General features: G+C 43.1%; 1 protein-coding gene across 2 annotated transcripts in view; it reads left to right on the forward strand.

Annotated features, from left to right (window-relative positions):
* Positions 1–27,544, forward strand: part of CFAP47 (cilia and flagella associated protein 47) — a 1,062,207-nt gene that overhangs the window by 208,447 nt on the left and 826,216 nt on the right. For both annotated transcript variants that reach the window (XM_033947561.1, XM_033947559.1), the window contains exon 20: positions 16,653–16,797. In XM_033947561.1, coding sequence (XP_033803452.1) covers positions 16,653–16,797 — 145 coding nt within the window. The remainder of the gene's footprint in view (positions 1–16,652; positions 16,798–27,544) is intronic.

A 27,544-nucleotide genomic window follows, 5' to 3' on the forward strand; every position in this document is an offset into this window, starting at 1 on the left:
AGTATATGTCTTTATTGCTTGTTATGAAACGTTTGGGGGGAGGGAAATAAGTTTTATAATTTAATTTATTGCTGATTATTAAGTCTGCTATTTAAATTCAAATGGTTGTATTTACTAATGCACTTGTATGTTTTTTTAAAAATGAATAAAGATTTATAAAAAAACAAACAAAAAAAATATAATAATCCTCAAAAGACGTCAATGGGCCCCAAATTAATTAAAAAATTTTTGTGTTCCCTGACAAATCAGCATTTGTTTTTTCATATTTATACAATAAACATAAATTTGCCCACCAGAACGTAAAGCTAAGACGATCCCAATTTTCCCAGTTTGCACGTACCCATCATAATTAAGAAGAATTAATTTTATATATATCTAAGATTCAAAATGAATGCTAGGAAGTTCTTCTTTACCCAACGTGTGGTGGACACCTGGAATGCGCTTCCAGAAGACGTAATAGGGCAGAGTACGGTACTGGGGTTCAAGAAAGGATTGGACAATTTCCTGCTGGAAAAGGGGATAGAGGGGTATAGATAGAGGATTACTGCACAGGTCCTGGACCCGTTGGGCCGCTGCGTGAGCGGACTTCTGGGCACGATGGACCTTGGGTCTGACCCAGCGGAGGCATTGCTTATGTTCTTATGGGAGAGGAGGAGATAGTGGATGCTGTGGATGGACCATTTGGCCTTTATCTGCCATCATGTTTCTAGGTTTCTATAACCATAAAGCTCTATGACATCACAATGCAGGTGCAAAGAGCCTTAGCCAATAGGAAGAGGAGATGCAAATGTTAAGAGCCTTAGCCAATGCGCTCCAGAGAGCATAATAGGGCAGAGTACGGTACTGGGGTTCAAGAAAGGATTGGACAATTTCCTGCTGGAAAAGGGGATAGAAGGGTAGAGATAGAGGACCTGTTGGGCCGCTGCTGGGCACGATGGACCTCAGGTCTGACCCAGCGGAGGCATTGCTTATGTTCTTATGTAATTAAGGGATCCTTTACATGCAACACAGTTCCACAAATCACTACCTCATAAGTCAAAGGGATTGCAGACTCTAAAATATTATTATGTCCCCAAATCGACTTCCAAAAACTCAGTATCATAGGACAATCAAACAGTAAGTGATCCAATATGTGAGTCTCATGGTGGTGGTTTTTAGCGTTATAGACTTCAATGTAAATGGCCTCATTTCTTCTGAAATATTGCTGACAGTGTTGGACTTATGATATCAAAACAAAGTGTAAATGAGTTCTAAATGCTTGAAGAGTGTGAACATCTTTAAATTACATTACGGATTTCTATTCCGCTTATACCTTGCAGTTCAAGGCGGATTACAAAAGAATGGACTGGACATTTCCAGTGATGAACACATTACAGAGGATTTTACTGGACATTTTCCAGTGAGGATACTTTTTTTTAAAAAAAAATTTTTATTTTTTATTTTTTAGGGGGGGTAGCTGGAAAGAATTCTAGGGTATCTTACGGGTTGGATAGTAAACTGACAGTGCCGAACTGTGTGATATTAGCAAATGGAATACAGTTAGAGTAGGCAAGATTACAATCTATTTTAGGGGTCTGTTTACTTGAAAGGTGTTTAGGTGGGATATTTGGGGGAGAATTATCTGGCGGTAGGTGAATTCTATGGAGGTAGGTGAATTATCTGGAGGTAGGTGAAGAGGGTTTAAGATATTTAGATGAATTTTTTGAAAAGCAGGGTTTTGATTTCTTTTCAGAATGTTTTGAAGTCGTCCGATGTTGTCAGCAAGTTGGAGATGGAATGGTTGAGTTTTGCTGCTTGTGTTGCCAGAAGGTTGTCAAACATTTTCTTGCGTTGTGTGCCTTTGAGTGGGGGGAAGGCAAAAGGGTTCGGGGTTCTTCTGTGTCTTGAGGTGGAGATCTGGTTTAAGCGGTTATTTAGGTAGGAGGGGGAAGAGCCGTGTACTGCTTTGAATAATAGGCAGTGGAATTTGAATTGAATTCGTGCTTGTATGGGTAGCCAGTGAGAGTCTAAGAAGGCAGTTGTTATGTGATCATATTTTCTAAGTGAGTAGATCAGTCTGAGGGCGGTGTTTTGTATGGTCTGGAGTTGCTTTATCATAATGGCTGGACAAGGAAGATATAGGGAGTTGCAATAGTCTAGCAGACCTAAGACTAGGGATTGTACAATTAGTCTGAATTGTGTTTGGTTGAAGAATTTTCTGATTTTGCGTAGGTTTCTCATGGTTAGAAAAGCTTCTGGGTCGTCTTGTTGATTTGGGACTGCATTGTGCAACATCTGTCTATGGTAACTCCTAGTAGTTTTAGTTCGGGTTGTATTGGGTATTTGGTATTTTTGATTATCAGTTCTGTGATGGTAGGAGTTTTGGCCTTTTCGAGCAAGAGGAATTTTCATTTTCTATTTTAATTTATTGTCTTTTCTTCTCACAAAAACTCAGGGCCTCTTCTGTCAAATTGTGCTAGCAGTTTTTAGCGCAAAAAGCCGCACTGCTCCCGACGCTCATAGGAACTCTGTGAGCGTCGGGAGCAGCGCTGCTCACTGCGCTACAAACTTCTAGTTCAGTTTGATAGAAGAGACTCTCTGCGTGGCTTGTAAGCAAAACAGTCGTATAGAATACACCAGGCAGAGCATACAATAAACCTATAAAAATGTCATCCTCTCCAGATTGGACTATTGCAACTCTATCTACTTAAGCCTAACTAAGAAAAATCTTCACAGACTCCAACGGATTCAGAATGCCGCGGCCAAGCTCATCTTCGCTAAAAGTAAATTTGACCATGACTCCCCGCTCCTGGCCAAGCTCCACTGGCTTCCAATAATCGCCAGGGTCCACTATAAATGCGCCTGTTTAACTTTCAAAATCCTATATGGTATCCTCCCTCCCTTTATCCCTCTTTCTTAGAATTCCTCAAACCCTAATACCACCAGATCCACCCACAAATTAAAACTATCCTTCCCCTCGCTAAAGGCATTTCCCACACAGGAAAGCTAAGGACCTCCCTCCACTTCAAAATCACTGAGCTCTGGAACAACCTTACCTCCCCTCTTCGGAACTTGAGCTCTCTCCAAGTTTTCCGCAAACATCTGAAAACCTGGCTTTTCTCAAAAAATGTAATGGTATAAATTGTTATATGGATTTTTAAATAAAAAAAAGAAAACTGGACTTAGGGATATTTGGAGTATTGAGATTGGGCAGACAATTTCTGCATCTCAATGGCCACGATTTTGGTCCTGGAGATTAAGGTCTACAAAGTCAGCATCTATGAGTCAAACGTGGTTGTTTTTGTTACATCGAGTTTTATGGACCCCTACGTGTTTACAAAAGATAGATAGCACTAGATCCAATAGATGCTGGCATTGTAGATTAGAAATTGGGACGTTAGATCATTTAATTTATTTTTGTCCCTGTATAAATGCTTTTTGGAAACTAATTTGGCCCCAAATTAATAAATGATTAGAAAACCTTGTAGGACTCTCATATGACACTATATTATTTGGTACAGCAATGAGAACTCAGAGTCCGATTTCTGCAAATAATAACAAATTATTATTAATATTGACAGGGGTCGCCATGCAACAAATTACTCAAAATTGGAAAGATTATACTAAATTAAATTATACATTTTGGTGGAATTCAGTTTGTCACATATATAAAATGGAAAAAAACGATTGCGTTACAACAGGGGAATTTTCATAATTTAAAAAAAATATGGGGACCATTGGCTAGTTTCTCTAATGATCAGATATCTTAGCACATAGATAGAATATATAGGGGGGTAGGGAGGGTAATTCAATTTATTATATTTGGATGTAGGAATACTGATAAAAAAGGGGATATTTACTTTATGATATAAGAGTAATTGAATGTAATTCAAGTGTTATGAAATAATTTTATTTAATATGTATTTTTCACTTGATGTAAGAAATGAAAAAGAATAAAGATTTATTAAAAAAAAAAAAGCAGACGGACTGGACTGCTTTGTTACTGTTCTGGAGACTCAGATAAGACCTGGGACTATGATATATTTTTTAATAAGTCTATAGTGGCCTCAGGTCTGCCATGTCTGAAGAGCAGTGGTCTACATTATAAGGGTAAGTCTTATGTGGAGCTTAAAGGATGCTTATAGAATGCTAGTATAAATCGGAACAGAAATGTGCTTAATTTAGGGACGACCACTTGCATCAGCCATAGATCTGGTGAAAATGCTTGTGCCTTCATCGTCCTTCACCCAGACTGTGCCCATTTGTACACCCACCTTCAAACTACATGTTCTTGCATTTTGGAGCCATTTGATAGAATCACACTTGCCCAGAATATTGGCATTTATGGGCCTATATGGACATATGGGTATATGTCTCTGTCAACACATATAGTATGTTTAGATATAGTAGGCTGCTATTCTGGTCATTTATGCACCTATGTGAATGCATATATTTTTATTTATATCCCAAAATATATGCTGGTATTCTGATTATTTATGTGTTAGTTAGAAACATAGAAACATGATGGCAGATAAAGGCCAAAGGGCCCATCCAGAGCATCCACTATCTCCTCCTCTCCCTATTGGCTAAAGCTCTCAACATTTGCATATCCTCTCCCTTTTGGCTAAGGCTCTTTATACCTGCATTGTGATGTCATAGAAACATGATGGCAGATAAAGGCCAAATGGCCCATCCAGTCTGCCCATCCGTAGTAACCATTATCTCTTTCTCTCTCTGAGAGATCCCACGTGCCTATCCCAGGCCCTTTTGAATTCAGACACTGTCCCTGTCTCCACCACCTCTTTCGGGAGACTGTTCCATGCATCTATCACCCTGTCTGTAAAAAAAGTATTTCCTTAGGTTACTCCGGAGCCTATCACCTCTTAACTTCATCCTCTGCCCTCTCATTCCAGAGCTTCCTTTCAAATGAAAGAGACTTGACTCATGCACATTTACATTACGTAGGTATTTAAACGTCTCTATCATATCACATCTTAACTTCATCCTAGGCCCTCTCCTTGCGCAGTTTTCCTTCACATGGACAGATACAATTGGCGACAAAAAGTTATAGAGTACAAAAGAATGATTAAAGAAAAGCGTTGTAAACATTATTCCCAAACAATTAATTCTCCTTTGCTGAATAGCAAAGAACTCTTCAGAATAATCAATTCCTTATTTGATACTGATCTACATAAACGTTCCCGCTCAGATCTCCCACCCTCTGCTGCAAACCTAGCCGACTACTTCGCCACAAAAATTCGTAATTTGAATACGTCTCTCGTAGCTACAAGCACAGACCTATCAATCCGACTGCCTACTAGACAACTGTCCACCAACTATCATGAAAACAGCCCCCTTCCCATTAGAGTGGGCAGACTTGATGGGCCGTGGCCCTTATCTGCCGTCTATTTCTATGTTTCTATGAACTTTTCAACTGGGTTACCGTATTTTCGCGGATATAACGCGCACCTGTGTAAAACGCGCACAGGGGTATAGCGCGCAGAAATCACGATGATATGTACAAAAACTTTTCTATACCGCGCTCAGGCATATAACGCGCATGCTGCCCGACTCTCCTTTCGCCCGCCCTGACTTTCCGTGCGCTGTCCCGACTCTCCTTTCACCCCCCCTGACTTCCGTGCACTGTCCCCCCTTGAAGGTCTGTCCCCATCCTGAAAGCCTGATGCCCCCCCCCGACGTCCGATACATCCCCCCCCCGGCAGGACCACTCGCACCCTCACCCCGAAGGACCGCCGACTCCCCAACAATATCGGGCCAGGAGGGAGCCCAAACCCTCCTGGCCACGGCGACCCCCTAACCCCACCCCGCACTACATTACGGGCAGGAGGGATCCCAGGCCCTCCTGCCCTCGACGCAAACCCCCTCCCCCCAACGACCGCCCCCCCCCCAAGAACCTCCGCCCGTCCCCCAGCCGACCCGCGACCCCCCTGGCCGACACCCCCACCCGCCTTCCCCGTACCTTTGTGTAGTTGGGCCAGAAGGGAGCCCAAACCCTCCTGGCCACGGCGACCCCCTAACCCCACCCCGCACTACATTACGGGCAGGAGGGATCCCAGGCCCTCCTGCCCTCGACGCAAACCCCCCTCCCCCCCAGCCGACCCGCGACCCCCCTGGCCGACCCCCACGACCCCCCCACCCCCCTTCCCCGTACCTTTGGAAGTTGGCCGGACAGACGGGAGCCAAACCCGCCTGTCCGGCAGGCAGCCAACGAAGGAATGAGGCCGGATTGGCCCATCCGTCCTAAAGCTCCGCCTACTGGTGGGGCCTAAGGCGCGTGGGCCAATCAGAATAGGCCCTGGAGCCTTAGGTCCCACCTGGGGGCGCGGCCTGAGACACATGGTCGGGTTTGGCCCATGTGCCTCAGGCCGCGCCCCCAGGTGGGACCTAAGGCTCCAGGGCCTATTCTGATTGGCCCACGCGCCTTAGGCCCCACCAGTAGGCGGAGCTTTAGGACGGATGGGCCAATCCGGCCTCATTCCTTCGTTGGCTGCCTGCCGGACAGGCGGGTTTGGCTCCCGTCTGTCCGGCCAACTTCCAAAGGTACGGGGAAGGGGGGTGGGGGGGTCGTGGGGGTCGGCCAGGGGGGTCGCCGGTCGGCTGGGGGGGAGGGGGGTTTGCGTCGAGGGCAGGAGGGCCTGGGATCCCTCCTGCCCGTAATGTAGTGCGGGGTGGGGTTAGAGGGTCGCCGTGGCCAGGAGGGTTTGGGCTCCCTTCTGGCCCAACTACACAAAGGTACGGGGAAGGCGGGTGGGGGTGTCGTGGGGGTCGGCCAGGGGGGTCGCGGGTCGGCTGGGGGACGGGCGGAGGTTCTTGGGGGGGGCGGTCGTTGGGGGGAGGGGGTTTGCGTCGAGGGCAGGAGGGCCTGGGATCCCTCCTGCCCGTAATGTAGTGCGGGGTGGGGTTAGGGGGTCGCCGTGGCCAGGAGGGTTTGGGCTCCCTCCTGGCCCGATATTGTTGGGGAGTCGGCGGTCCTTCGGGGTGAGGGTGCGAGTGGTCCTGCCGGGGGGGGGATGTATCGGACGTCGGGGAGTCGGCCGGGCAAGAGGGCTTGGGCTCCCTCTTGCTCCGATCGTGGATGCGGGTGCGGGTGGGAGCGCGTGCGAGCGTCGTTCGGGGTGGGGGTGCGAGCGGTCCTGCTGGGGGGGTGAATCGGGCGTCGGGCGGGGTGGGAACTATGTTAAAAAACTTTTGTATACCGCGCTCAGGCATATAACGCGCGAGGGGTATGCGCGGTACGTAAAATCACGTATAACGCGCGCGTTATATCCGCGAAAATACGGTACTCTTTGCTTATCCACTGGCTACTTCCCGTTGGAACTTGGCCACATTCTAGTGTCTCCTATTATCAAAAACTCCAAGGACCCAGTCTCTTCGGTTGCCAACTACAGACCCATTGCCAACATATCTCTTTTCCTTAAACTAATGGAAGGTCTAGTTAACCTTGATCTCATTAAATACTTAGAGAAGTTCAACATTCTACACGACTCTCAGTCAGGATTTCGCACAAACCACAGTACGGAAGCTGTCTTAGCGTCACTGACTGACCACCTCTTCCATCTGTTTTCTCTGGGAAAGAGTGCACTGGTCCTTCAGTTTGACTTGAGTAGTGCCTTTGACCTTGTCGACCATGACATTCTACACAAGTGCCTCGTTTCTATTGGCATTTCTGGTCAAGTACTAATCTGGTTCACAGGCTTCCTAAAAAACCGCACTTACCAGGTCCACAGCGACGGAACCTTTTCCCAATCTTGGTGTAACCCGTGCGGAGTCCCACAAGGCTCCCCTCTCTCTCCTTCTCTGTTCAACATCTACATGGCATCATTGGCCCATATGTTATCTGACTTAAAATTGAAATCATACATATATGCAGATGACATTACAATTATCATTCCCATAACCTCACTGACACAAGAAACAGAACAATTCACCTCATCTGTTCTCACTAAGGTAGAACAATGGCCTACACAATTCAAACTAAAATTGAACTCAGAAAAAACCAAGCTTTTCCTGGCAAGTCCTAACCACAAGCTAACGAATACCTCTCTGAAATTAAACGGGTTAAGCTACCCAATCAATTCCACCATCAAAATCCTTGGAGTCATCCTGGACCGATGCCTGACTTTTGAAGATCACACCAACGCTCAGATTAAAAAATGCTTCAGCATCCTCTGGAAACTCCGTACCATCAAACACTATTTTGATTTCTTCTCTTTTCAATTGCTGGTCCAATCTCTAATCGTAAGCACCTTAGATTACTGCAATATCATATCCTTGGGATCCTTTAAGAAAACCATCAAACGACTGAGAATCATTCAGAATACTGCCGTCCGTCTTATCTATGGTCTCAAAAAGTCAGATCATGTAAGCCTGTTCTACAGAAAACTACACTGGTTGCCAATGGAGGCAAGGGTCATCTTCAAGTTTGCCTGCCTCTGCTTCAAAACCATAACAGATTCATCCCCAATCTACCTTTTGTACCATTTTGTATTTCCAGGCACCTCCCTTTCCCCTCCCTGAAGGGCTGTATCTACAAGAGATTCCTTGACAGATCACTGTCATTCCAAGCAGGCAAATGGAATAAAGGTCTAACCACCTTCATTTCTAATTCACCCTCCTACCAATCCTTCAGGAAATCAATTAAAACCTATCTCTCTGACAAATTTCTCTGACTCCTTCCTGCCTGTTGTTTTTTTTTTTCCCAAATTCTTTATTCATTTTTCCATCTTACAACAAGTACACAATATTACATCATATTAAACTTTTACATATCACTTGAAATTCATTCAATTATGATTTTACATACATAAATTTATTCCCTCCCCACCACTCTTCCCACAAATAATTTAATTCAAAATATCATATACATATTGTATTCCTATCTATATAATAAAACCGTAGGCGGCGCATGCGCATTCTTATCGGCGTGCTTCCATGATCCGTATGTCCGTGGCCGCCAAGAGTGCAGCATGCCCCGCGCTTACTACGGCCCCACGCGCAGCTGAGTTCGTCACGGTGGTTTCCCCAGATAGGGGAAGTCGAACAACTCACTCCCGAAGCGCAGCTCAGTTCGGCACGGCGGTTTCCCCAAATAGGGGAAGTCGAAAAACTCACTCCCGGCTCTCCTTGGCACGGCGGTTTCCCCAGATAGGGGAAGCCGAACAACTCACTCCCGCCTCATGGTCCTGCCGCCGCTCCTGTTCACAGCGGCCTGCACGTCAACGACTCCCCCCCCATCCTCCCACAACAGCCGCTACCGCTCATTTTCAAAGCGGCCTGCTGAGATTCGCGGCCGCTGTAACGAACCTCACAGGCCGCTCTCCACATGGTAACACGTTCCCTCTGACGCGATCGTGTCAGAGGTAACATGCTACCGAGTTGGAGAGCGGCCTGCGAGGTTCGTTACATCAGCAGGCCGCTTTGAACAGGAGCGATTGCGGGAGGGGGGGGGAGTTTTAACAGGATTACAATTTTAACAGGAGGAGTCGCTGAAAAAAAACCTTCAGCCGCAGCAGGCCAGCATGCGGGAAGGGAAGGGGGAGGGGCCGAACGGAGCAGGGCAGCTCACGGTAAGAAGGGAATGGGGGGTGGGGGAAAATGCTTCTACTACTCAACAGGGACCTGGAGGGGAAGGGAAAACCGCTGCTGCTTCTGCAAAGGAAAGTGGTGGTGGGGGAGAGAAGGAAATGGGGGGTGGGTGGGGGAAAATGCTGCTACTACTTCTCAGAGATCTGGAGGGGAAGGGAAATATCACAGCTGCTTCTGCAAAATAAAGTGGGGGGGGGAGAGAAGGGAATGGGGGGTGGGGGAAAATGCTGCTACTGCTTCAGCAAGGACCTGGAGGGAAAGAGAAATACCGCTGCTGCTTCTGCAAAGGAAAGTGGGGGGGGAGGAGAAGGGAATGGGGGGTGGGGGGGAAATGCTGCTACTACTTCACAGGGATCTGGAGGGGAAGGGAAATATCACTGCTGCTTCTGCAAAGGAAAGTGGGGGGGGGGGGAGACACAGAAAGAAATACAGACAGACAAGATGAACTTTCACAATTCTTTGAAAATAAAATCACCACTATTCGAACTCATCTCGGACCCCCCCCTCCTGCTTTTTCGACTCCCGCTAATACAAATTTAACTTTCCTACCTCTCAGTTCTTTTTCTAATTTCAAAGTACCTTCCTTAACTCAATTATTCTCCATTTTACAATCTATAAATTCTCCCAATAACATTATTGAAAGTTTTCCTCCACAATTCCTCAAAAAATTCTTCTCTTTTTTCGGTCCCTATATAAGAGAAATGATTTCCAAATCTTTTTCTGACTGCTACGTTCCTACTGCTTGGAAAACATCCTTAGTTTTCCCTAAACTTAAACAATATAACACTGATCCTTCCTTACCCAAAAACTATCGCCCCATTGCCAATCTGCCTTTAATTTCTAAACTCTCTGAAAAAATTATTCACTCTCAACTGTCTGAATTCTTTGATCAAACACATGCCCTACATCCCTATCAGACTGGCTTTCGAACTTCACACTCCACAGAATTATCATTACTCGGTCTCATTACAACCATACAATACTTTCACGATCACTTAAAATCGGTCATATTAATTTCTCTTGATTTATCTGCAGCATTCGACACCATTGATCATTCTTTACTTTTATCTAGATTAGCAGATTGTAATATCTCAGGTCATGCTCTCAATTGGTTTATATCCTACTTCCATCAACGTACCTTTAAAGTCCATGTAAAAAACCAAACCTCTTCTCCGGTAACCCAAACCTTTGGAGTTCCTCAGGGTTCTATCCTATCTCCATTATTATTCAATATCTTTCTCTCCCCTCTTCTTTCTCTTGCCCAATCATTAGGATTTTCAATTTTCGCCTATGCCGACGATATACAGCTGCTTTATCCGATCAATACTTTAAACTCCTCAGATATTAATGATCTAAATACCAAATTAGATACCATTAGTGATTGGCTTTTTTCCAATAAACTCTCACTCAACATTGACAAATCCTGTGGTCTCCTTTTTCCTATTAAAAAATCTGAAACATTACCGGGAACAATTTACATTAAATCTACACCATTATTTATGGATACTAAAATAAAATTACTAGGCGTTATCCTAGATAGAGAGCTTACTTTTCATGACCATATTAGTTCAGTTGTAAAAACATGTTTCTTTAAACTACGAATCATCCGTTCCCTCAGCTCCATTCTAAATACTGACTCAATTAATATCTTAATTCATTCTCTAGTCATTTCTCACTTAGACTACTGTAATTCTCTCTTAAATGGACTACCCCAAAAAGAACTTCGACGTTTACAACTCATACAAAATACCGCAATTAAACTCATCAACAAAATAGGAAAATTCGAACATGTCACCCCCCTTCTTAAAGAGGCTCATTGGCTTCCAATCACCCACCGTATAACTTATAAAATCATATTACTCTCTTTTAAAATCAAACTTTCCCATCTGCCTTTATTTCTTGATAAATTATTAATACCCCAAAGCTCTCCCTGTTCTTTAAGATCTACAGACCAAAAACTCCTTTTCATTCCTTCTTTAAAAGAATCCTACTATACCAGGAAAACTAACTTTGCTATTACTGCCCCCACATTATGGAATTCTCTCCCTCAATTTCTTCGAGATGAAACTCATTTACAAAAATTTAAGATTAATCTCAAAACTTTCCTATTTCAAGATGCCTTCAATAATTCCTAATCTACTCTTTGCTTACTTATTCTTTTTTTTTTTTCCCAAACTAACCTCTGCTTCAGCGCATACCTTTTATACCATGCCACCCTTACCCTACTTGTTTTATCCTTTCCCTCTATCACATTTCTTCTTATATTATGTAACTTTCCCCTTCCTCCCTATTCTTCCTCACAGTCAGGTTTGTCAGTATATGTTTTAAATGTTTTCTCTAACTTTTCTAATACACTATCTACTAGTTCTTACTATTCTGTTTAAAAATTTTATTGTTAACCGGTCAGATATTTGTTTTATGATCGGGATATTAAAAACTAATAAACTTGAAACTTGAAAGCTAGGGAGAGAGACAGACAGAAATAAAGACAGACAGGGGACCAGAGAGAGACAGAAAGAAAGACAGACAGACAAAGGGTGCCAGGGAGAGAGAGAGAAAAATTGCAGGAGGGAGAGAGACAGAAAGAAAGGAAGAAAGAAACAGTAGCAGGGAGAGAGACATAAATAAAGAAAGACAGACAGCCATATATTCTAGCACCTGTTAATGTAACGGGCTTAAACACTAGTCTATTAATAAGACCTTTAAAAGAACTTTCTGCCCTCCCCCTCCCCCTACGTATAAATGTACTTTCAGTGGAAAATTATGTCTATTCATTACAATAATTTGTTAATGGCCCCCAAATCTTTTTAAAATTATTATAGTTCCCTTTTTGTATGGCAATTGTTCTTTCCATTTTATAAATATGACGTGAATTCCACCAAAATGTGTAGCTAAGTCTATTGTAATTTTTCCAATTGCTGGTAATATGTTGTATGGCGACTCCTGTCATAATTAATAAAACTAAACTAAACTAAACCTTAGGTTTGTTTACCGCACCATCTCCACAATCGTAGAGCTCGGCACGGTTTACAGAAGTTGTGATGGAAAGGAACTCCAATGGAGGGTTAAAGGATTCAAGTTTCAAGTTTATTAGGTATCTTGAGGAATCGCTTAATCAAACTTCAAAGCGATTTACACATTAAAATTTACATTTATTAGGTAACAGTACAATACATACGAATATTAAAAAAAAAAAAAAAAATTACACTGTTTAACATACTCTTGACAATTAGGTAAGGAGGGGTGAAATACAATTCATTAAAGTAAAGAAGAGACATTCAGGGAAAAAACACAAGGGTAATAGTTAAAAAAAAATATAATAAAGTACAATGGAGTAGTAACATAAAAAAAATCAGTTTGCAAAGGCATCTTTAAAAAGAAAAGTTTTAAAGTTACTTTTAAATTTTCCGAATTCCTTCTCCTCCCATTCCAAGTCTGAGGTGCAGTACATGAAAAAATAAATTGCCTTCTCGTATTTATACTTTTTAATGAAGGAATAGACAATATGTTTTGTTCGTTGGATCTTAAAATTCTCCTTGCAGAATATGGAATTAATAATTGAAATAAAAAAGCGGGGGTCATATTATATAGAGTTTTGAAGATGATTATACAAAGTTTAAAAGTTATTCTGTGATGAAGTGTAAAGAAGGTTTAGATGGGTGTAAGATGCCGGAGAAGGAGGAAGTGTTACATTTTTTAGAATAGCCAAGTTTTCAGATGTTTACGGAAAAGTTGGAGGGAGCTTGAGTTTCGGAGTGGGGAGGTGAGGTTATTCCAGAGCTCAGTGATTCTAAAGGGGAGGGATGTCCCTAGTTTTCCTGCATGAAATTTGACTTTTTGCTCTCATTGACATCCCAAACAGAATTGTATCATATGATAATGCTACTTGGTTTTCTAGTAAACAATTAATTTGGGACCAAATTGATTTCCAAAAGACCATGATACAGGGACAATAGAATAGTAAATGGTCCAAAGTCCTTGCTTCTAGATTACAATGCTAGCATCTATTAGACTTAGAGCTATCTAACTTTTGTAATCGAACAGGGGTCCAAAAAGCTCTATGTAACAAAAAGAACCAAGTTTGTCTCATAGATGCAGAAACTGTACATCTCATTCTCCAAGACCTTCCTGCCTGTTTTTATCTCTGAAATACTTGCTGTATCTCTAAAATACTTCCGGACATACCTAACTACTCTCGGCTTACTAATGTAATTGAAAGTATTTTCTTTCTTTTTTTTTTTTTTTGTAACATTGCTATCTGTGTACAGTCTCTTCTTCTGAACTGATTGTGGTATTGCGGTATACAAAAATAAAGTTATTATTATTATTATTCATTTAAAAGACTCACCTCCTGTTCATTTAATGCCATGGAGATATTTAAATATCTGTATCATATTCCCTTTCTCCCATCTTTCTAAATCTGTCCCCATACTGTGTGCAATTCTGGTTGCCATATCTCAAAAAAGATGTAGCGGAATTAGAAAAGGTACAGAGAAGGGTAACGAAAATGATTAAAGGGATGGGGCGATTTCCCTATGAGAAAAGTCTAAAGTGGCTAAGAGGTCTATAAAATACTGAGTGGAGTAGAAAGGGTCGATGTGAATCACTTGTTTACTCTTTCCAAACATACTAGGACTAGGGGACATATGATGAAGCTACTAAGTAGTAGATTTAAAACAGACTGGAGAAATATTTCTTCACACAATGTGTAACTAAACTCTAGAATGTATTACCAGAGAATGTGGTGAAATCATTTAGCTTAGCGGAATTTAAAAAAGATTTGGATAATTTCCTAAAAGAGAAGTCCTTAGGCCATCATTGAGGTGGGTTGGGGAAATCCACTGTTTATTCCTAGAATAAGCAGCATAAAATCTGCTTTACTACTTGGGATTTAGCTAGGTATTTGTGACCTGGGTTGGCCATTGTTGGAAACTGGATACTGGGCTTGATGAACCATTGGTCTGTCCCAATATGGCAATTCTTGTGTTCACTAACCAATTTTATGGCAGCTCTCTGAACTGACTCCATCCTATTTATATCTTTTTGAAGGTGCTGTCTTCAGAATTGCACATGGGGCCTCACACCTCACCAGAGACCTATACAATGGCACTGTCCACTTATCGTTTCCTATTGATCATTCCTCTCCTTCCTGGCTTTGGTTGTTATTTTTTCTACCTGTTTTGCCACTCTGAGATCATCAGACACAATCACCCACAAGCCCCACTCGTCTTTCATACACAGAAGTACATCGCCTTCTATACTATACCGTTCTCCTGGATGTTTGCACGCCAAGTGCAAAAATGTAACCTATTCTTTATCGTCTCTCCAGTCCGGCACGAATGGATGGGTTTACGCTCCTCTGCCAGCAGGTGGAGACAGAGAACACATTGACTTTTGGGCTGTGCACTGCAGTCCCATCTACAGTCTGTTCTCAGTCTCCAGCAGCTTAGTCAGTCTGTTTGATTGGTATTGTAATGAAATGTAATTGCTATCTGGTAATGTGTAATTTGTGTTGTTTTATTAAAGGGCATTAAGTTCAAATGTGTGTTTAGTGTGTGAAATGATTTGCTAGCTTGCACACACTAATCACACTTTTTTTTTTTTTTGCAATATATTTGGAAGGGGGCATGTCATGGGTTCATGCTAATTGGATAATGCAGACATAATGCAAGAGCATTTATTTAATTTGATTTTTATCCCGTTGTCCCCAAAGAGCATAGAACAGGTTACGGGTTAAACATACATAATATCTGTACAAAATTACAATGCAAGTTTTCATCCTAGTTGGCACATATTAGGAGTAGTTATCCTTACGTGACACAGACTGATTCGGTTACCAATATACAATTCTTTGTAGTCCATGGCAGTGCAGGGGGGTCAGATGAAGAGGTAAGTTTTTATAGCTTTTCTGAAGTTGAGGAGACCTTCAAGAGATCTGATTTAGGGCCTCCTAGATAGGAGGCAGTAAATGCTCCTACAGAAATATTTTTGGAAGTTCCATGCGCTAATAGAAAAATTAGTGTGGGAACAGCAAAAAACTTTTTAAAGCCCTAAATACTTTATTTCCCCCCAAATAAGCCGTAGTCCCTGGATTTGCCGGCAGCAGCGCTTCCCCTGCCCCATCCATGCAGCCGAATCTCCGCTGACTCTCCTATCTTTCCATCTCTCCCTCTCATCCGAACCCCGCTAGACCTACATACCTCCCTCCACAAAGTAGCGTCAGCAACACTGTAAACAGGCTGCTTTGTGGCCTTCTCCCGCCGGGGCATGCCCTCTGCTACACGTGGTGCACGTAAGGCCCCGGTGGGAGAGGCCGCGAAGCAGCCTGTTTAGAGTGCTGCCGACGCTGCTCTGTGGAGGGAGGTTTATAGGTTTTTTAGGTCTTGCGGTCAGCGGGATTCGAATGGGAGGGAGAGATGGAAGGATGGGATGGGTCAGCGGGGGTTTGGTGGGAGGGTGGGGCTGCTCAAGGGTTCTGCTGCAGCTGCACGGAAGGGAGGAATAGAAGCTGGGCAAGGGTTCTGCTGCAAGAGAGATGGGAGGGAGGGAGGGAAGGATAGAACGATGCTGGAGAGGGAAGGCACAAAGGGATGGGTGAGAGGGGAGGAAAGATGCTCCACATGTGGGGGAGAGAAAGGAAAGAGGGAAGAATTGGGGTGGAGGAGAGGAAGGGAGAGATGATCATTGTACATAAAAAAATAAGACCTATACTGTCTTATTTTCAGGGAAACATGGTACTACCATTTTTTAGTAAAAAGATCTCTAAATAAGTGAAGCTCTTTAGTGACAGAATTTGATACGAAGGGCCTTCAAGCAAAAATATTAAAAAGGGCTCTTAGGTGGGGTTGGGGCATTCTGGGTACAATTTATACCACTAAATTTTTAAAATGTTTTAAGTGCTGCAAACGGTCTGTTTGATGCTTCCCTGCATTCTTCTACAAGGATGGATTAAAAAGGCCGATAGAACAGTGAAGGTTATCTCTTGGCCATATAGATCACATACAAGAAATTAGATTGACACAGAAATGTTCATATTACATAGTTTTACTTTTTCTTTTAAATTGCAGAGATACTTCTATTTCCCTATTGTTCCTGTTAATTCAAGGCAGCAGATTCCATTCATTATTCAAAACAACAGTCTTGTACTTGCCAGAGTGGAATTTGACTTCTCCAACTATTCAGATTTTGGGTTGACCTGTACAGATCCAACAGGTAAGTCCTGTCTCACTTCCAGGCTGTATACTGTAGACATTGAAAAGCATCACGTGATACACAAGCCTAGTAATCAAAACGCAAGAGGCTCAGTATTGAGCCCATGGTGGTCAGAAGAACATAGTAACATAGTAGATGACGGCAGATAAAGACCCGAATGATCCATCCAGTCTGCCCAACCTGATTCAATTTTAATTTTTTCTTCTTAGCTATTTCTGGGCGAGAATCCAAAGCTTTACCCGGTACTATGCTTGGGTTCCAACTGCCGAAATCTCTGTCAAAACAGACTCCAGCCCATCTACACCCTCCCAGCCATTGAAGCCCTCCCCAGCCCATCCTCCACCAAACGGCCATATACAGACACAGACCATGCAAGTCTGCTCAGTAACTGGCCTAGTTCAATATTTAATATTATTTTGTGATTCTAAATCTTCTGTGTTCATCCCACGCTTCTTTGAACTCAGTCACAGTTTTACTCTCCACCACCTCTCTCGGGAGCGCATTCCAGGCATCCACTACCCTCTCCGTAAAGTAGAATTTCCTAACATTGCCCCTGAATCTACCACCCCTCAACCTCAAATTATGTCTTCTGGTTTTACCATTTTCCTTTCTCTGGAATTTAAAGCTAGACCTAATTCGGTCACTGGCATTGAATGTTTGGGTCATCGGCGGCTGCCAAAATGATCCTAGTGCTGGCCAGTAATCAGGCTGGTACCTGGATAACAGCTTGGATAAAGCTAGGACAGTTTTTTTTTTTATTCCCACTGCAGCTCCTTGTGACTCTGAACAAGTCAATTCACAGGAAAACCTTGGTTTGCGAGCATAATTCGTTCCGGAAGTGTGCTTGTAAACCAAAGCAGTCGTATATCAAAGCAAATTTCCCCATAGGAAATAATGGAAACTCAGACGATTCGTTCCACAACCCCAAAACTGTAGTACATTACATTACATTACAGATTTCTATTCCGCTTGTGCCTTGCGGTTCTAAGCGGATATACAAAATACTGTATGCTGTGAACGCTTGAGCTTTTGTTCCGTTCAGCTGCGCTCGGCGTAAGATGTGCGTATGTCGTCCATGCTTGAACTGTGGGTAAATTGGACGTGACACGTTTAATATGTGCAGCCGTGCTCAACGTAAGATGTGCGTGCTTCAACTGTGGGTTCTGATGATGTGACGTGAGATAAGTGCTCGTACTGCAAGACAACGCTCGTTTCATCGAGTTAAAATGTACTAAAATGTTTTGCTCGTCTTGCAAACCACTCGCACACCAAGTTACTCGCTATCCAAGGTTTGACAGTACTTGTATATAATACTAGTATTTTAGCCCGTTACATTAACGGGTGCTAGAATATATGTCTGTCTGTCTTTATTTCTGTGTGTCTCTCTCTCCCGCTTTCTTTCTGTCTGTCTCTTTCCCTGGCCCCCTTTGTCTGTCTGTCTTTCTGTGTCTCTCCCTGTCCCTGTGTCTTTCTTCTTTTCTTTCTGTCTCCCTTCCTCCCGCTGGTGCTAGAATATATGTCTGACTTTCTTTCTGTTTCTCTCCCTACCCCTGTCTTTTTCTTTCTGTCTCTCTTCCTCCTGCTGTCTTTCTTTCTGTCTCTCTCCCTCCCTGGCCCCCTTTGTCTGTCTGTCTTTCTGTCTCTCTCCCTACCCCTGTCCCTGTGTCTTTCTTCCTATCTCCTTCCTACTTTTACTGACTGTCTATCCAATAAAACTCCCCATAGGCGTCTTTTCGCCCTGGCCTGTAGGTCAGGGGTTTCTTGGGCTGACCGCCACCTGCTGCTGGTGGCTTCGTGCTCGCCCGCCGCAGCCTGCAGTCGCCAGAAGCCGACAGCCGCCACGGTCTGCAGCCGCTGACAGCCACATTGGCCTACAGCCGCCGCAGTCTGCAGCTGCTGACAGCTGCCACGGCCGACATCCGCCTCGGGGGAAGAGAGAAAGAGAGAGAGATTCGTGTGCATGCGCACTCCTACCTGTGGTGCCCTATAGTGCACGGAAAACGGGAGCACGCAGATGGGAATGCGCATGCATGGCTTAGGGCTTTATTATATTAGATGTAGACTGCTTTGATTGTAACCACAAAAAGGCGGTATATCAAGTTCCTTTCCCTTCCCTTCTTTTCCCATTTGTTTATTAACTTGAAGACCTACCTGGCTGTGGACTGAAAATTGCAGCTAACTGGGTAAATCCCAGCTCCACCCTGACTCAGACCACTTTCTAACTGGATAGTGACAGACTTCCCAGCTTTTCAGTTATATGCTGCTAAAATCTGGCTACAACCTGATGAACAGGGGGAGAGTGTGGCATAGTGGTTAAAGCCACAGCCTCAGCACTCTGAGGTTGTGGGTTCAAATCCACACTGCTCCTTGTGTCCCTGGGAAAGTCACTTAATCCCCCCATTACCCCAGGTACATTAGATAGTGTGAGCCCACCAGGACAGATAGGGAAAAATGCTTGAGTAAATTCATGTAAATCATTCTGAGCTCCTCTGGGAGAACAGTATAGAAAATTGAATGAATAAATAGTGTGAAGAGTTTTAGCCTCTGATCTGGTATTGTGATGTCACAATACCTCATTCCACCAATAAGAGTCAACCTCATCAATGATGTCACAGTGGCTTGACTGTCCTAGACTTGGCTCACTTTTACGACAACAAAAATAGGAGAGGTGAGGATGATTGTACAAACAAAATTTTCAAGGCTGAGAAGTCAAAGCGAAATATATGTAACTCAGAAGAAAGGTCACAAACTGAGTTTTAGAAAAATATTCAGTTACTGTAAAGGACACATAGGCAAACACTCAGAATGTGTGTAGTCCGACCAAGAGCCAAAGCTCCTATAGCCGAACCCACCGTCCCATCACTGTGTATGGCTATTAAGTGTTGAAAAGAAGGTGTTCTCAAGTAAATTGTCTTTTAGAAAACCATGATACTATTCTGTTTGGTATGTCTATGAGGAGTAAAAGTCAAATTTCATCCCATAATAACAAACTTTTACTAATAATGACAGGGGTTGCAATCCAACATATTACTAGTAATTGGAAAAAATTATTCTAATCTTAGTTATTCGTTTTGGTGGAATTCACTTTGTCATATTTATAAAATGGAAAAAGCAATTGCTTTGCAGAAAGGTAATTATGATCATTTTAAGAAGATCTGGGGGCCATTAGAAAGTTATTGTAATGAGTGAACATCATTTTCCTTTTGGTAGATATATATTTTTTTTATTGGGGGGGGGTTGGGGGAGAAAATTTGATTGTTTTAAATAAGTTTTGTTTTTTATTTGAATTATGTTTATTTGTAGTACTTGAAGATAAATGGGTGGGAGGGGGATAATTTTTATATTTTATGATTGTTTGTGTAAGAATTTCAAGTGATACATGTTGTTATATACTGATATAATTGGTTACACTTGATGATGAATTTAAAATGAATAAAGAATTAAAAAAAATAAGGTGTTCTTCTGAAATATCTGACTGAATTTTTCAATGGCAGGAAGGATAAAGAAATCCTACTTGACTTAAATTTGTTAGGAGGTCCCGACATGGGCCATGTTTCGTGGTCTTTTTCAAGGAACCCAGAGGGAAAAAATTCCAATGCCAAAGAAAAGCAGGGTGATAATTCATAAATTTAAGAAACTTTGGCATCACGCCACGAAGCTGTTTCTTAAATTTATGGCAAGTACCCTCCCTGTGCAGTCTTTACTGTTCTCTCTCATACACAGCCATTATTCTAAAGCTTTGTTATCTCTCCTTATTTTTTAGAGTTATCTTCCTGTCTACATCACCCTGCTTTTCTTTGGCATTGGAATTTTTTCCCTCTGGGTTCCTTGAAAAAGACCACGAAACATGGCCCGTGTCGGGACCTCCTAACAAATTTAAGTCAAGTAGGATTTCTTTATCCTTCCTGCCATTGAAAAATTCAGTCAGATATTTCAGAAGAACATCATATTTTCAACACTTAATAGCCATACACAGTGATGGGACGGTGGGTTCGGCTATAGGAGCTTTGGCTCTTGGTCAGACTTCACACATTCTGAGTGTATGCCTAAGTGTCCTTTACAGTAACTGAATTATTTCTCTAAAAATAAGTTTGCCACTTTTACTACATTTTGATTTCTAGAGTGGTGCAGTGGTTAAAGCTACAGCCTCAGCACCCTGGGGTTGTGGGTTCAAACCCACACTGCTCCTTGTGACCCTGGTGCAAGTCATTTAATCCCCAGGTACATTAGAAGCATCGTGAGCGCCCTGGGACAGATAGGGAAAATGCTTGAGTACCTGAATAAATTTATGTAAACCATTCTGAGCTCTCCTGGGAGAAATAAATAACAGGAAATAATCAGGTAGGAGCCTTTCCAACCAGTTATCTCCCTTTAAATTTATTTTCTCACATCATTTGATATACCAGCCTCACAATATTTATCCTTAAATATCTTTTGTTTTTAAATATCTTTGTAATCCTAGCCAGTCTGGAGTGGTAATATTAGGATTATTATATGTTGCTTGGCAGACCGGAAGGTAATATTGACTTGAAGGATTATTCTTGCTAGATGATAACAACATAACATAACATAAATCGCAAAAGCCTCTTGTTTTGAGGCAGTTTATAGGAAAAATGGCTGAGGAAAATCGGCAAACTATAGCAATTGAGAGAGGACTGAAAATTGTAGAGATTGCATAGAGGGAGGTTAAGAAGGGTTTTGTAAGGAGGGAGATAAATAAATAGGCAAGGATGTTCATAGTCTTAGAGCATCAACGTGGAATAGTGAGTCAATGGGTCGGGAGTCTTTTCATGGAAAATTGAAGGTGGGTCATCCTGTTTGGGGAAGAGGAACATTTTGAGGAGCTTTCTGAAGTGCATGTAAGAGGTTGATGTTCTGACCAGTTGGCTCCATTCAGGATCTTCGGAGGCTGCTTGGTAGGGTAGGAGTCTGTTGAATTTCTTTTGGGAGTGTTTTTCCTGATCAGGCGGTTGTTCAGATTGCTTGGTCCATTTCCATTTAGGGCTTTGACTAGGGTGCAGTAGAATTTGTGTTGTATGCCTGCTTATACTGGGAGTGTGTCTTGGAAAGCTGAGGTAATGTGGTTGTATTTTTTCAGAGAGTATATTAGTCTTAGGGCTGTATTTTGGACTGTTTGTAATTGTTTTAACATGTTGGCGAGGCATGACAGCCAATTGATTGGCTGTGGGGGGAGGGGCAGTTTTGGTGGCCAGGTAGGGTTTGCTGTCTGTGAATTCCTTTAGTAGTTTGAAAAGTTTTTTCATGTCTTGGATTTCTATGTCTTATCTGGTTGGTGTAGTATGCCTTTCTTTTACCTTTTGTTTGTATTGTTTGTTCAGTGTTCTTCGGGTTGATTTTGTGTGTCTTCAGTTGGTTTTTCTCCATTCTCTTTCAAGACGTCTGCATTGTTGTTTCAGTTGCAGTAGTTCGTTGTCAAACCATTTATCTGAGCATCTGCAGATTCTGGTCTTTTTCTGCGGTTGTGTCATGTTCTGGTGGTCCCCACAAATGGACTCCCTTCAAAGGATTCTCCTGTGGACTCAGGAATCTGGCCACGATATGAGTTGATGGCTTTGTCCACAGTAATTATGGGACATGCCCCTCAAAATACCTTCATGGGCGATTCTCACAATGAATGCCAGCTTGTTCGGCTGGAGAAGTCATTGCAATGGCCTCCCAGAGAAAGTTGTCTATCAACAGATTGGAGCTTTAGGCCATTTGATTGGTTTTCCAGAAGCTGGAGAAGAGTTTGGAAAGATAGGCAGTCCAAGTGTTCTAGGACAAAGCTACGACGGTGGTGTATGTCAAACGCCAAGGAGGCACGAAGAGTACACAGCTGAGTCTGGAAGCCCACTTATTATGCCGGTGGGCAGAGCTACACTTTCAGGTGATCTTCACTGTGCATGATTACCTCAGCAGACAGACCTTAGACCAGGGAGAATGAATGTTATTTGCAACAGCGTTCCAGTATTTTGTTCAATGATGGGGTTGTCCAACTTTTGATCTGATGGCTGAGGAACAAGAAGTTGGACCATTTCTTCAGTTAAAGATTTGAGCCTGGAAGCGGAGGCCTGGATGCCCTAGTCCAGCCATGGCCAAAGAATGAGCTGGTATGCAGACCTAGGGTATCTTCAGAAGGACCAGAGTTCCAGATGGAAGGTATAACCCGATTTTTCTATCTCAGGGCCCAGTGGTCATAGAAGATCCGGATCACTTTGGTCTTACAGCATGGCTCTTGAGCATGCAGCATTGGAGTGCAAAGGATACTTAGAGGAAGTCATTACTACTATCCTTAGAGCCAAGATTCTGAGGATGGTCTCCACTTACACTAAGGCTTGGGAGATGTTTCAACACTGGTGCATGAAAGAGAAGGAGGAGTTGTTTAGTGCTTCAACCTTGGTGGTACTAGCCTTCTTCCAAGCAGGTCTTGACATAGGCCTTGCTGTGGCGTCACTCAGGATCCAAGTGGCGGGCCTCTGATGCTTCGGAACTTGTGAACACAAAAGCTCCCCTGGCTTCTTATCCAGACATAGCCAGATTCCTAAAGGGAGCACTAAGGCTCAGACCACTGGTAAAACAACCTACGCCGTTGCAGGGATAATATTCAGTAGAAAGATCTGCATATATACTTTATCAATAGGGTATCCTTCCTACTCTAGTATTTGGACCACACAATAAGTGGTGCAGTGGTTAAAGCTACAGCTTCAGCACCCTGAGGTTATAGGTTCAGACCCACGCTTTTCCTTGTGACCCTGGAGAAGTCATGTAATCCACCTGTTGCCCCTGTCTATATTGAGCTCTGCCCTTTATTCTTTTACTGGTTGGCTCTCTCTGCTGCACCCCTTCCCATTATCTAATGCTTTTACCCTTCTCCCCCCATACGGCATTTTTCTCATTCCCCCCTTGTCTGCCTGCCCACATCTACCTTTCATTTACTGAGCGGTGGTAGTGTTTCACAGAGCTACCCTGCCCCTGGTCCCGGCGTCTTCTCTCCACACTGGCCCGCCCCAGCGGAAACAGGAAGTTGTTAGAGAGGGTGGGCCACAGTGGAGAAAACACACGAAACTGGGGGCAGGATAGCTCTGTGAATCGCTACCACTGCCTGCCCACTTTTACAGCAAAGGAAAGGTAGATGTGGGTGGAGGATGGGAAAAATGCTGATTTGGGGGGAGAAGGATGAAAGAATTAGATACCAGGAAGTGTGGAAGGGATGCAGCAGAGAGAGCCGATCAGCAGGTATGCTAGCTGGTCCCTCAACAGTGTCGCCTGAGGCCGTCGCCTCGGTTGTCCTCATTATAGGGCTGCCCTTGAGTAACTATTTGACACAGTGCAAGTGCAACTGGTTTTAAGCATTCATGATAACGTTATTGCTCACGTGTTTTCAACTTGCGTCAGTTCACCTATTTTACTGCATGTCAGCCACATAATTTATATTTACGAACAATGGGAATGAGTGTGATTGTGAGCAATATGTGACACACCCTCACTTAAATTACAATATTCTCCATCACCAGTGCCCCCCCAAAAGAAGAGATTTAAATACAACAGGAATAACTGAGGTTCAGTGTTGGAAATAAGTGGAATGGTACGATTCGTTGTCGCCATTTCATCGCAACTGCGCTGAAATGGCGGTGATGAATCGTCCCATTCCAAGAGGGGACGGGGCACTGGAGAAGGAAAGCTGCGGTATTGTGGGTGAGTTTGATTGGGGGGTGGGGGTGCTTGAGGGAGAGGTGCCGGATGGATTGTGGACAGGGAGGAGAGGGGGAAGTAAGAATTTTGGGGTGGTTTGGGAGGGCATCACGTCCCCAATGCTGAATCCTTACGCCCACTTCTAAAAGACCAGTTAACTGCCTCAACTCTCGAGCGGAAGTGATGCACGTTTTGGGATGCTAGATAGAGATGGTAGTTTTGAGGTGTTTTGGAATTGAGCTCGATGAGGATGGGGGTGTCTCTGAATTTAGATTACCCATAGATACATCGCTAGGACTCAAGAGCGAGTCGATGGCACCTAACTAACAGCTAAACCTTCTGAGGGACTTATACAATGTTTATGATTCGTTTCATGGTACGAGATTCAGTTTTCAAATTGCCACGATGAATGATCCTAGACCGGAATAAGTGTCTCACGTGAGGTTAGTTTGGTACAGGAAGAAATTAAAAATACATGTGAAAAATTCAATTTGCCAAAAAAAGCATAATAAGAACTAAGGAAATTACTGAATAAGCTACGATAGTGTAGTTAAATTGTGACGGTCTGGTTAATGAAAGAAACCCATCACCACCATAATCAAAGGTGAAAGACTTTGGTGCTCTGAGACACTTTCCTTCACGTTTGCAAGTAGATCTTTAGTCATTTGCCTTGTGTGGAACTGGAAGAAATTACCCAGGAGGAGGTGGAATTTCTGTCACCGAAGGACTTGTTGAAATAAATGACAGCCTGAGAGTCTTCCCACCTGCCTTCTGTAAAGGGAACCTGGAAAGTCTGTTATCTTTAAGATCTTTCGGTGGTTTAGTTATAGTGAAATTAAATAATGTATTATTTTAGGTCATTTTTATAGTAGCTAAGAAATGGATAAAAACCTCATATACATAGGCTAAACGATGCTGTGCTGACTGAGTTGAAATATGAAAGGCTTTTTTCCCATTTTGTATCAAGGAGAAAAATGCTTAGTACATCAAGACCTGGCTGTATAAGCAAAACAGTTTATAGTCAATCTGGGAATTCTGAGTATAGGCTGTTCCTTCCATACAATAGAGTCTGGAAGAAAAGCAATCATTAAACTATGTCTACTACAAAAAAAAAATAACCCCTCAAAGGATGAAAAGCTACAGATACAAACTTCCCTTTTCAAACGTATCACTTTGTCAGTACTAAAAATGTACTTCAGAAATAAATCAAGATATATGCAGAATGCTAACATCAGAGAATACATGGGGAATACAGCTTTCACAGACATTGAGGGCTGGGCCTCTTCTCCCTTGAAAAGAGGAGACTGTGAGGGGATATGATTGAAACATTCAGAATACTGAAGGGAATAGACTTAGTAGAGAAAGACAGACTGTTCACCCTCTCCAAGATAGGGAGAATGAGAGGACACTCTCTAAAGTTGAAAGGGGATAGATTCCGTACGAACATAAGGAAGTTCTTCTTCACCCAGAGAGTGGTAGAAAACTGGAACGCTCTTCCAGAGGCTGTTATAGGGGAAAACACCCTCTAGGGCAGTGTTTTTCAACCGCTGTTCCGCGGCACACTAGTGTGCCGCGAGATGTTGCCTGGTGTGCCGCAGGGCCGCCGGGCTCGGAGCTGACAGGGGGCCCGAGGCAGGGGCGCCAGTAGCTCGCCAAGGCAAAGTGAGTCGATCACCCAGGACTCACTTTGTCTTGGCGATCTAATCTATCGAGCTGATAAGTCTTCTTCTCCCCGACGTCAATTCTGCAGTTGGAGAGGAAGTTCGGGCCAGCCAATCGCTGCCTGGCTGGGCGGAACTTCCTCTCCGATTGCAGAATTGACGTCAGGGAGAGGAAGACTGATTGGCCCGAAGCAGGGAGAGCATGCGTCGGCGTCGGCTTTGGGGCCTGTTATCCATTGGTGGGTCCTGTTCCCCGATGGCAGCGGCAGTGGCAGTGGCTTGGGGAACGGCAGGGAGAAAGAAAGAAAGGGGGCAGGCAGGGAAACAGAAGGAAAGAAGAGAAAAAGAAAGAAAGAAAGGTCAGGGAGAGAGGAAGAAAAAGTTGGGGGAGGGAATGAGGTGTGGAGGAGAGAAAGCATACAGGCTGATAGAAGGGAAGAAAGATTGGATGCACAGTCAGAAGAAGAAAGTGCAACCAGAAATCACCAGACAAGGTAGGAAAAATGATTTTATTTTAAATTTAGCAAAGTGGAGGCAGTATTACCACAGTTTTCAAAGGAATTTGCCCAAATAACTTAATAGTTAACTGGGTAAATTCCCAGAGATGAAAACTTCCCTTCACTTACTATGCACAGTTCTGAATTTATATCTGCTGTCTATATTTTACAATATGGTCACCTTTTACTAAACCGCAATAGTGGTTTTTAGCGCAGGGAGCCTATGAGCGTCAAGAGCAGCGCTGAACATTCAGCGCAGCTCCCTGCGCTAAAAACTGCTATTGTGGTTTAATAAAAAGGATGGAGGGTATATTTGTCTATTTTTGTATGCTATAAAAACCAAATACAGAGAGAGACTGAGAGCTGTTGACGAAGAGCTACGTGTGTGTCTTTCTTCGATTCCAGCCAGAATATCAGCTTTGTGTTCAGCCAAACAGGCCCAGGTTTCGCACTGAATAAAGTATTTTATAATTTTTATTTCGTAATAAAGTAATTATAAAATACTTTCTTTGTGTTTATTTGATTCCTATTCAAGAGAATTACTTTATATATAGTCAATATAGGCAGAGAGTTAAATTTTTTAACATTTTCTAATGGTGGTGTGCCTCGTGATTTTTTTCATGAAACAAGTGTGCCTTTGCCCAAAAAAGGTTGAAAAACACTGCTCTAGGGACTCAAGACAAAGTAGATAAAGACAGGTTGTTCACCCTCTCCAAGGTAGGGAGAACGAGAGGACACTCTTTAAAGTTGAAAGGGGATAGATTCTGTACAAACCCAAGGAAATTCTTCTTCACCTAGAGAGTGGTAGAAAACTGGAACGCTCTTCCAGAGGCTGTTATAGGGGAAAACACCCTTCAGGGTTTCAAGACAAAGTTGGACAAGTTCATGCTAAACTGG

The sequence above is a fragment of the Geotrypetes seraphini genome, chromosome 6 (genome assembly GCF_902459505.1).
Source record: "Geotrypetes seraphini chromosome 6, aGeoSer1.1, whole genome shotgun sequence".
Classification (NCBI taxonomy): domain Eukaryota; kingdom Metazoa; phylum Chordata; class Amphibia; order Gymnophiona; family Dermophiidae; genus Geotrypetes; species Geotrypetes seraphini.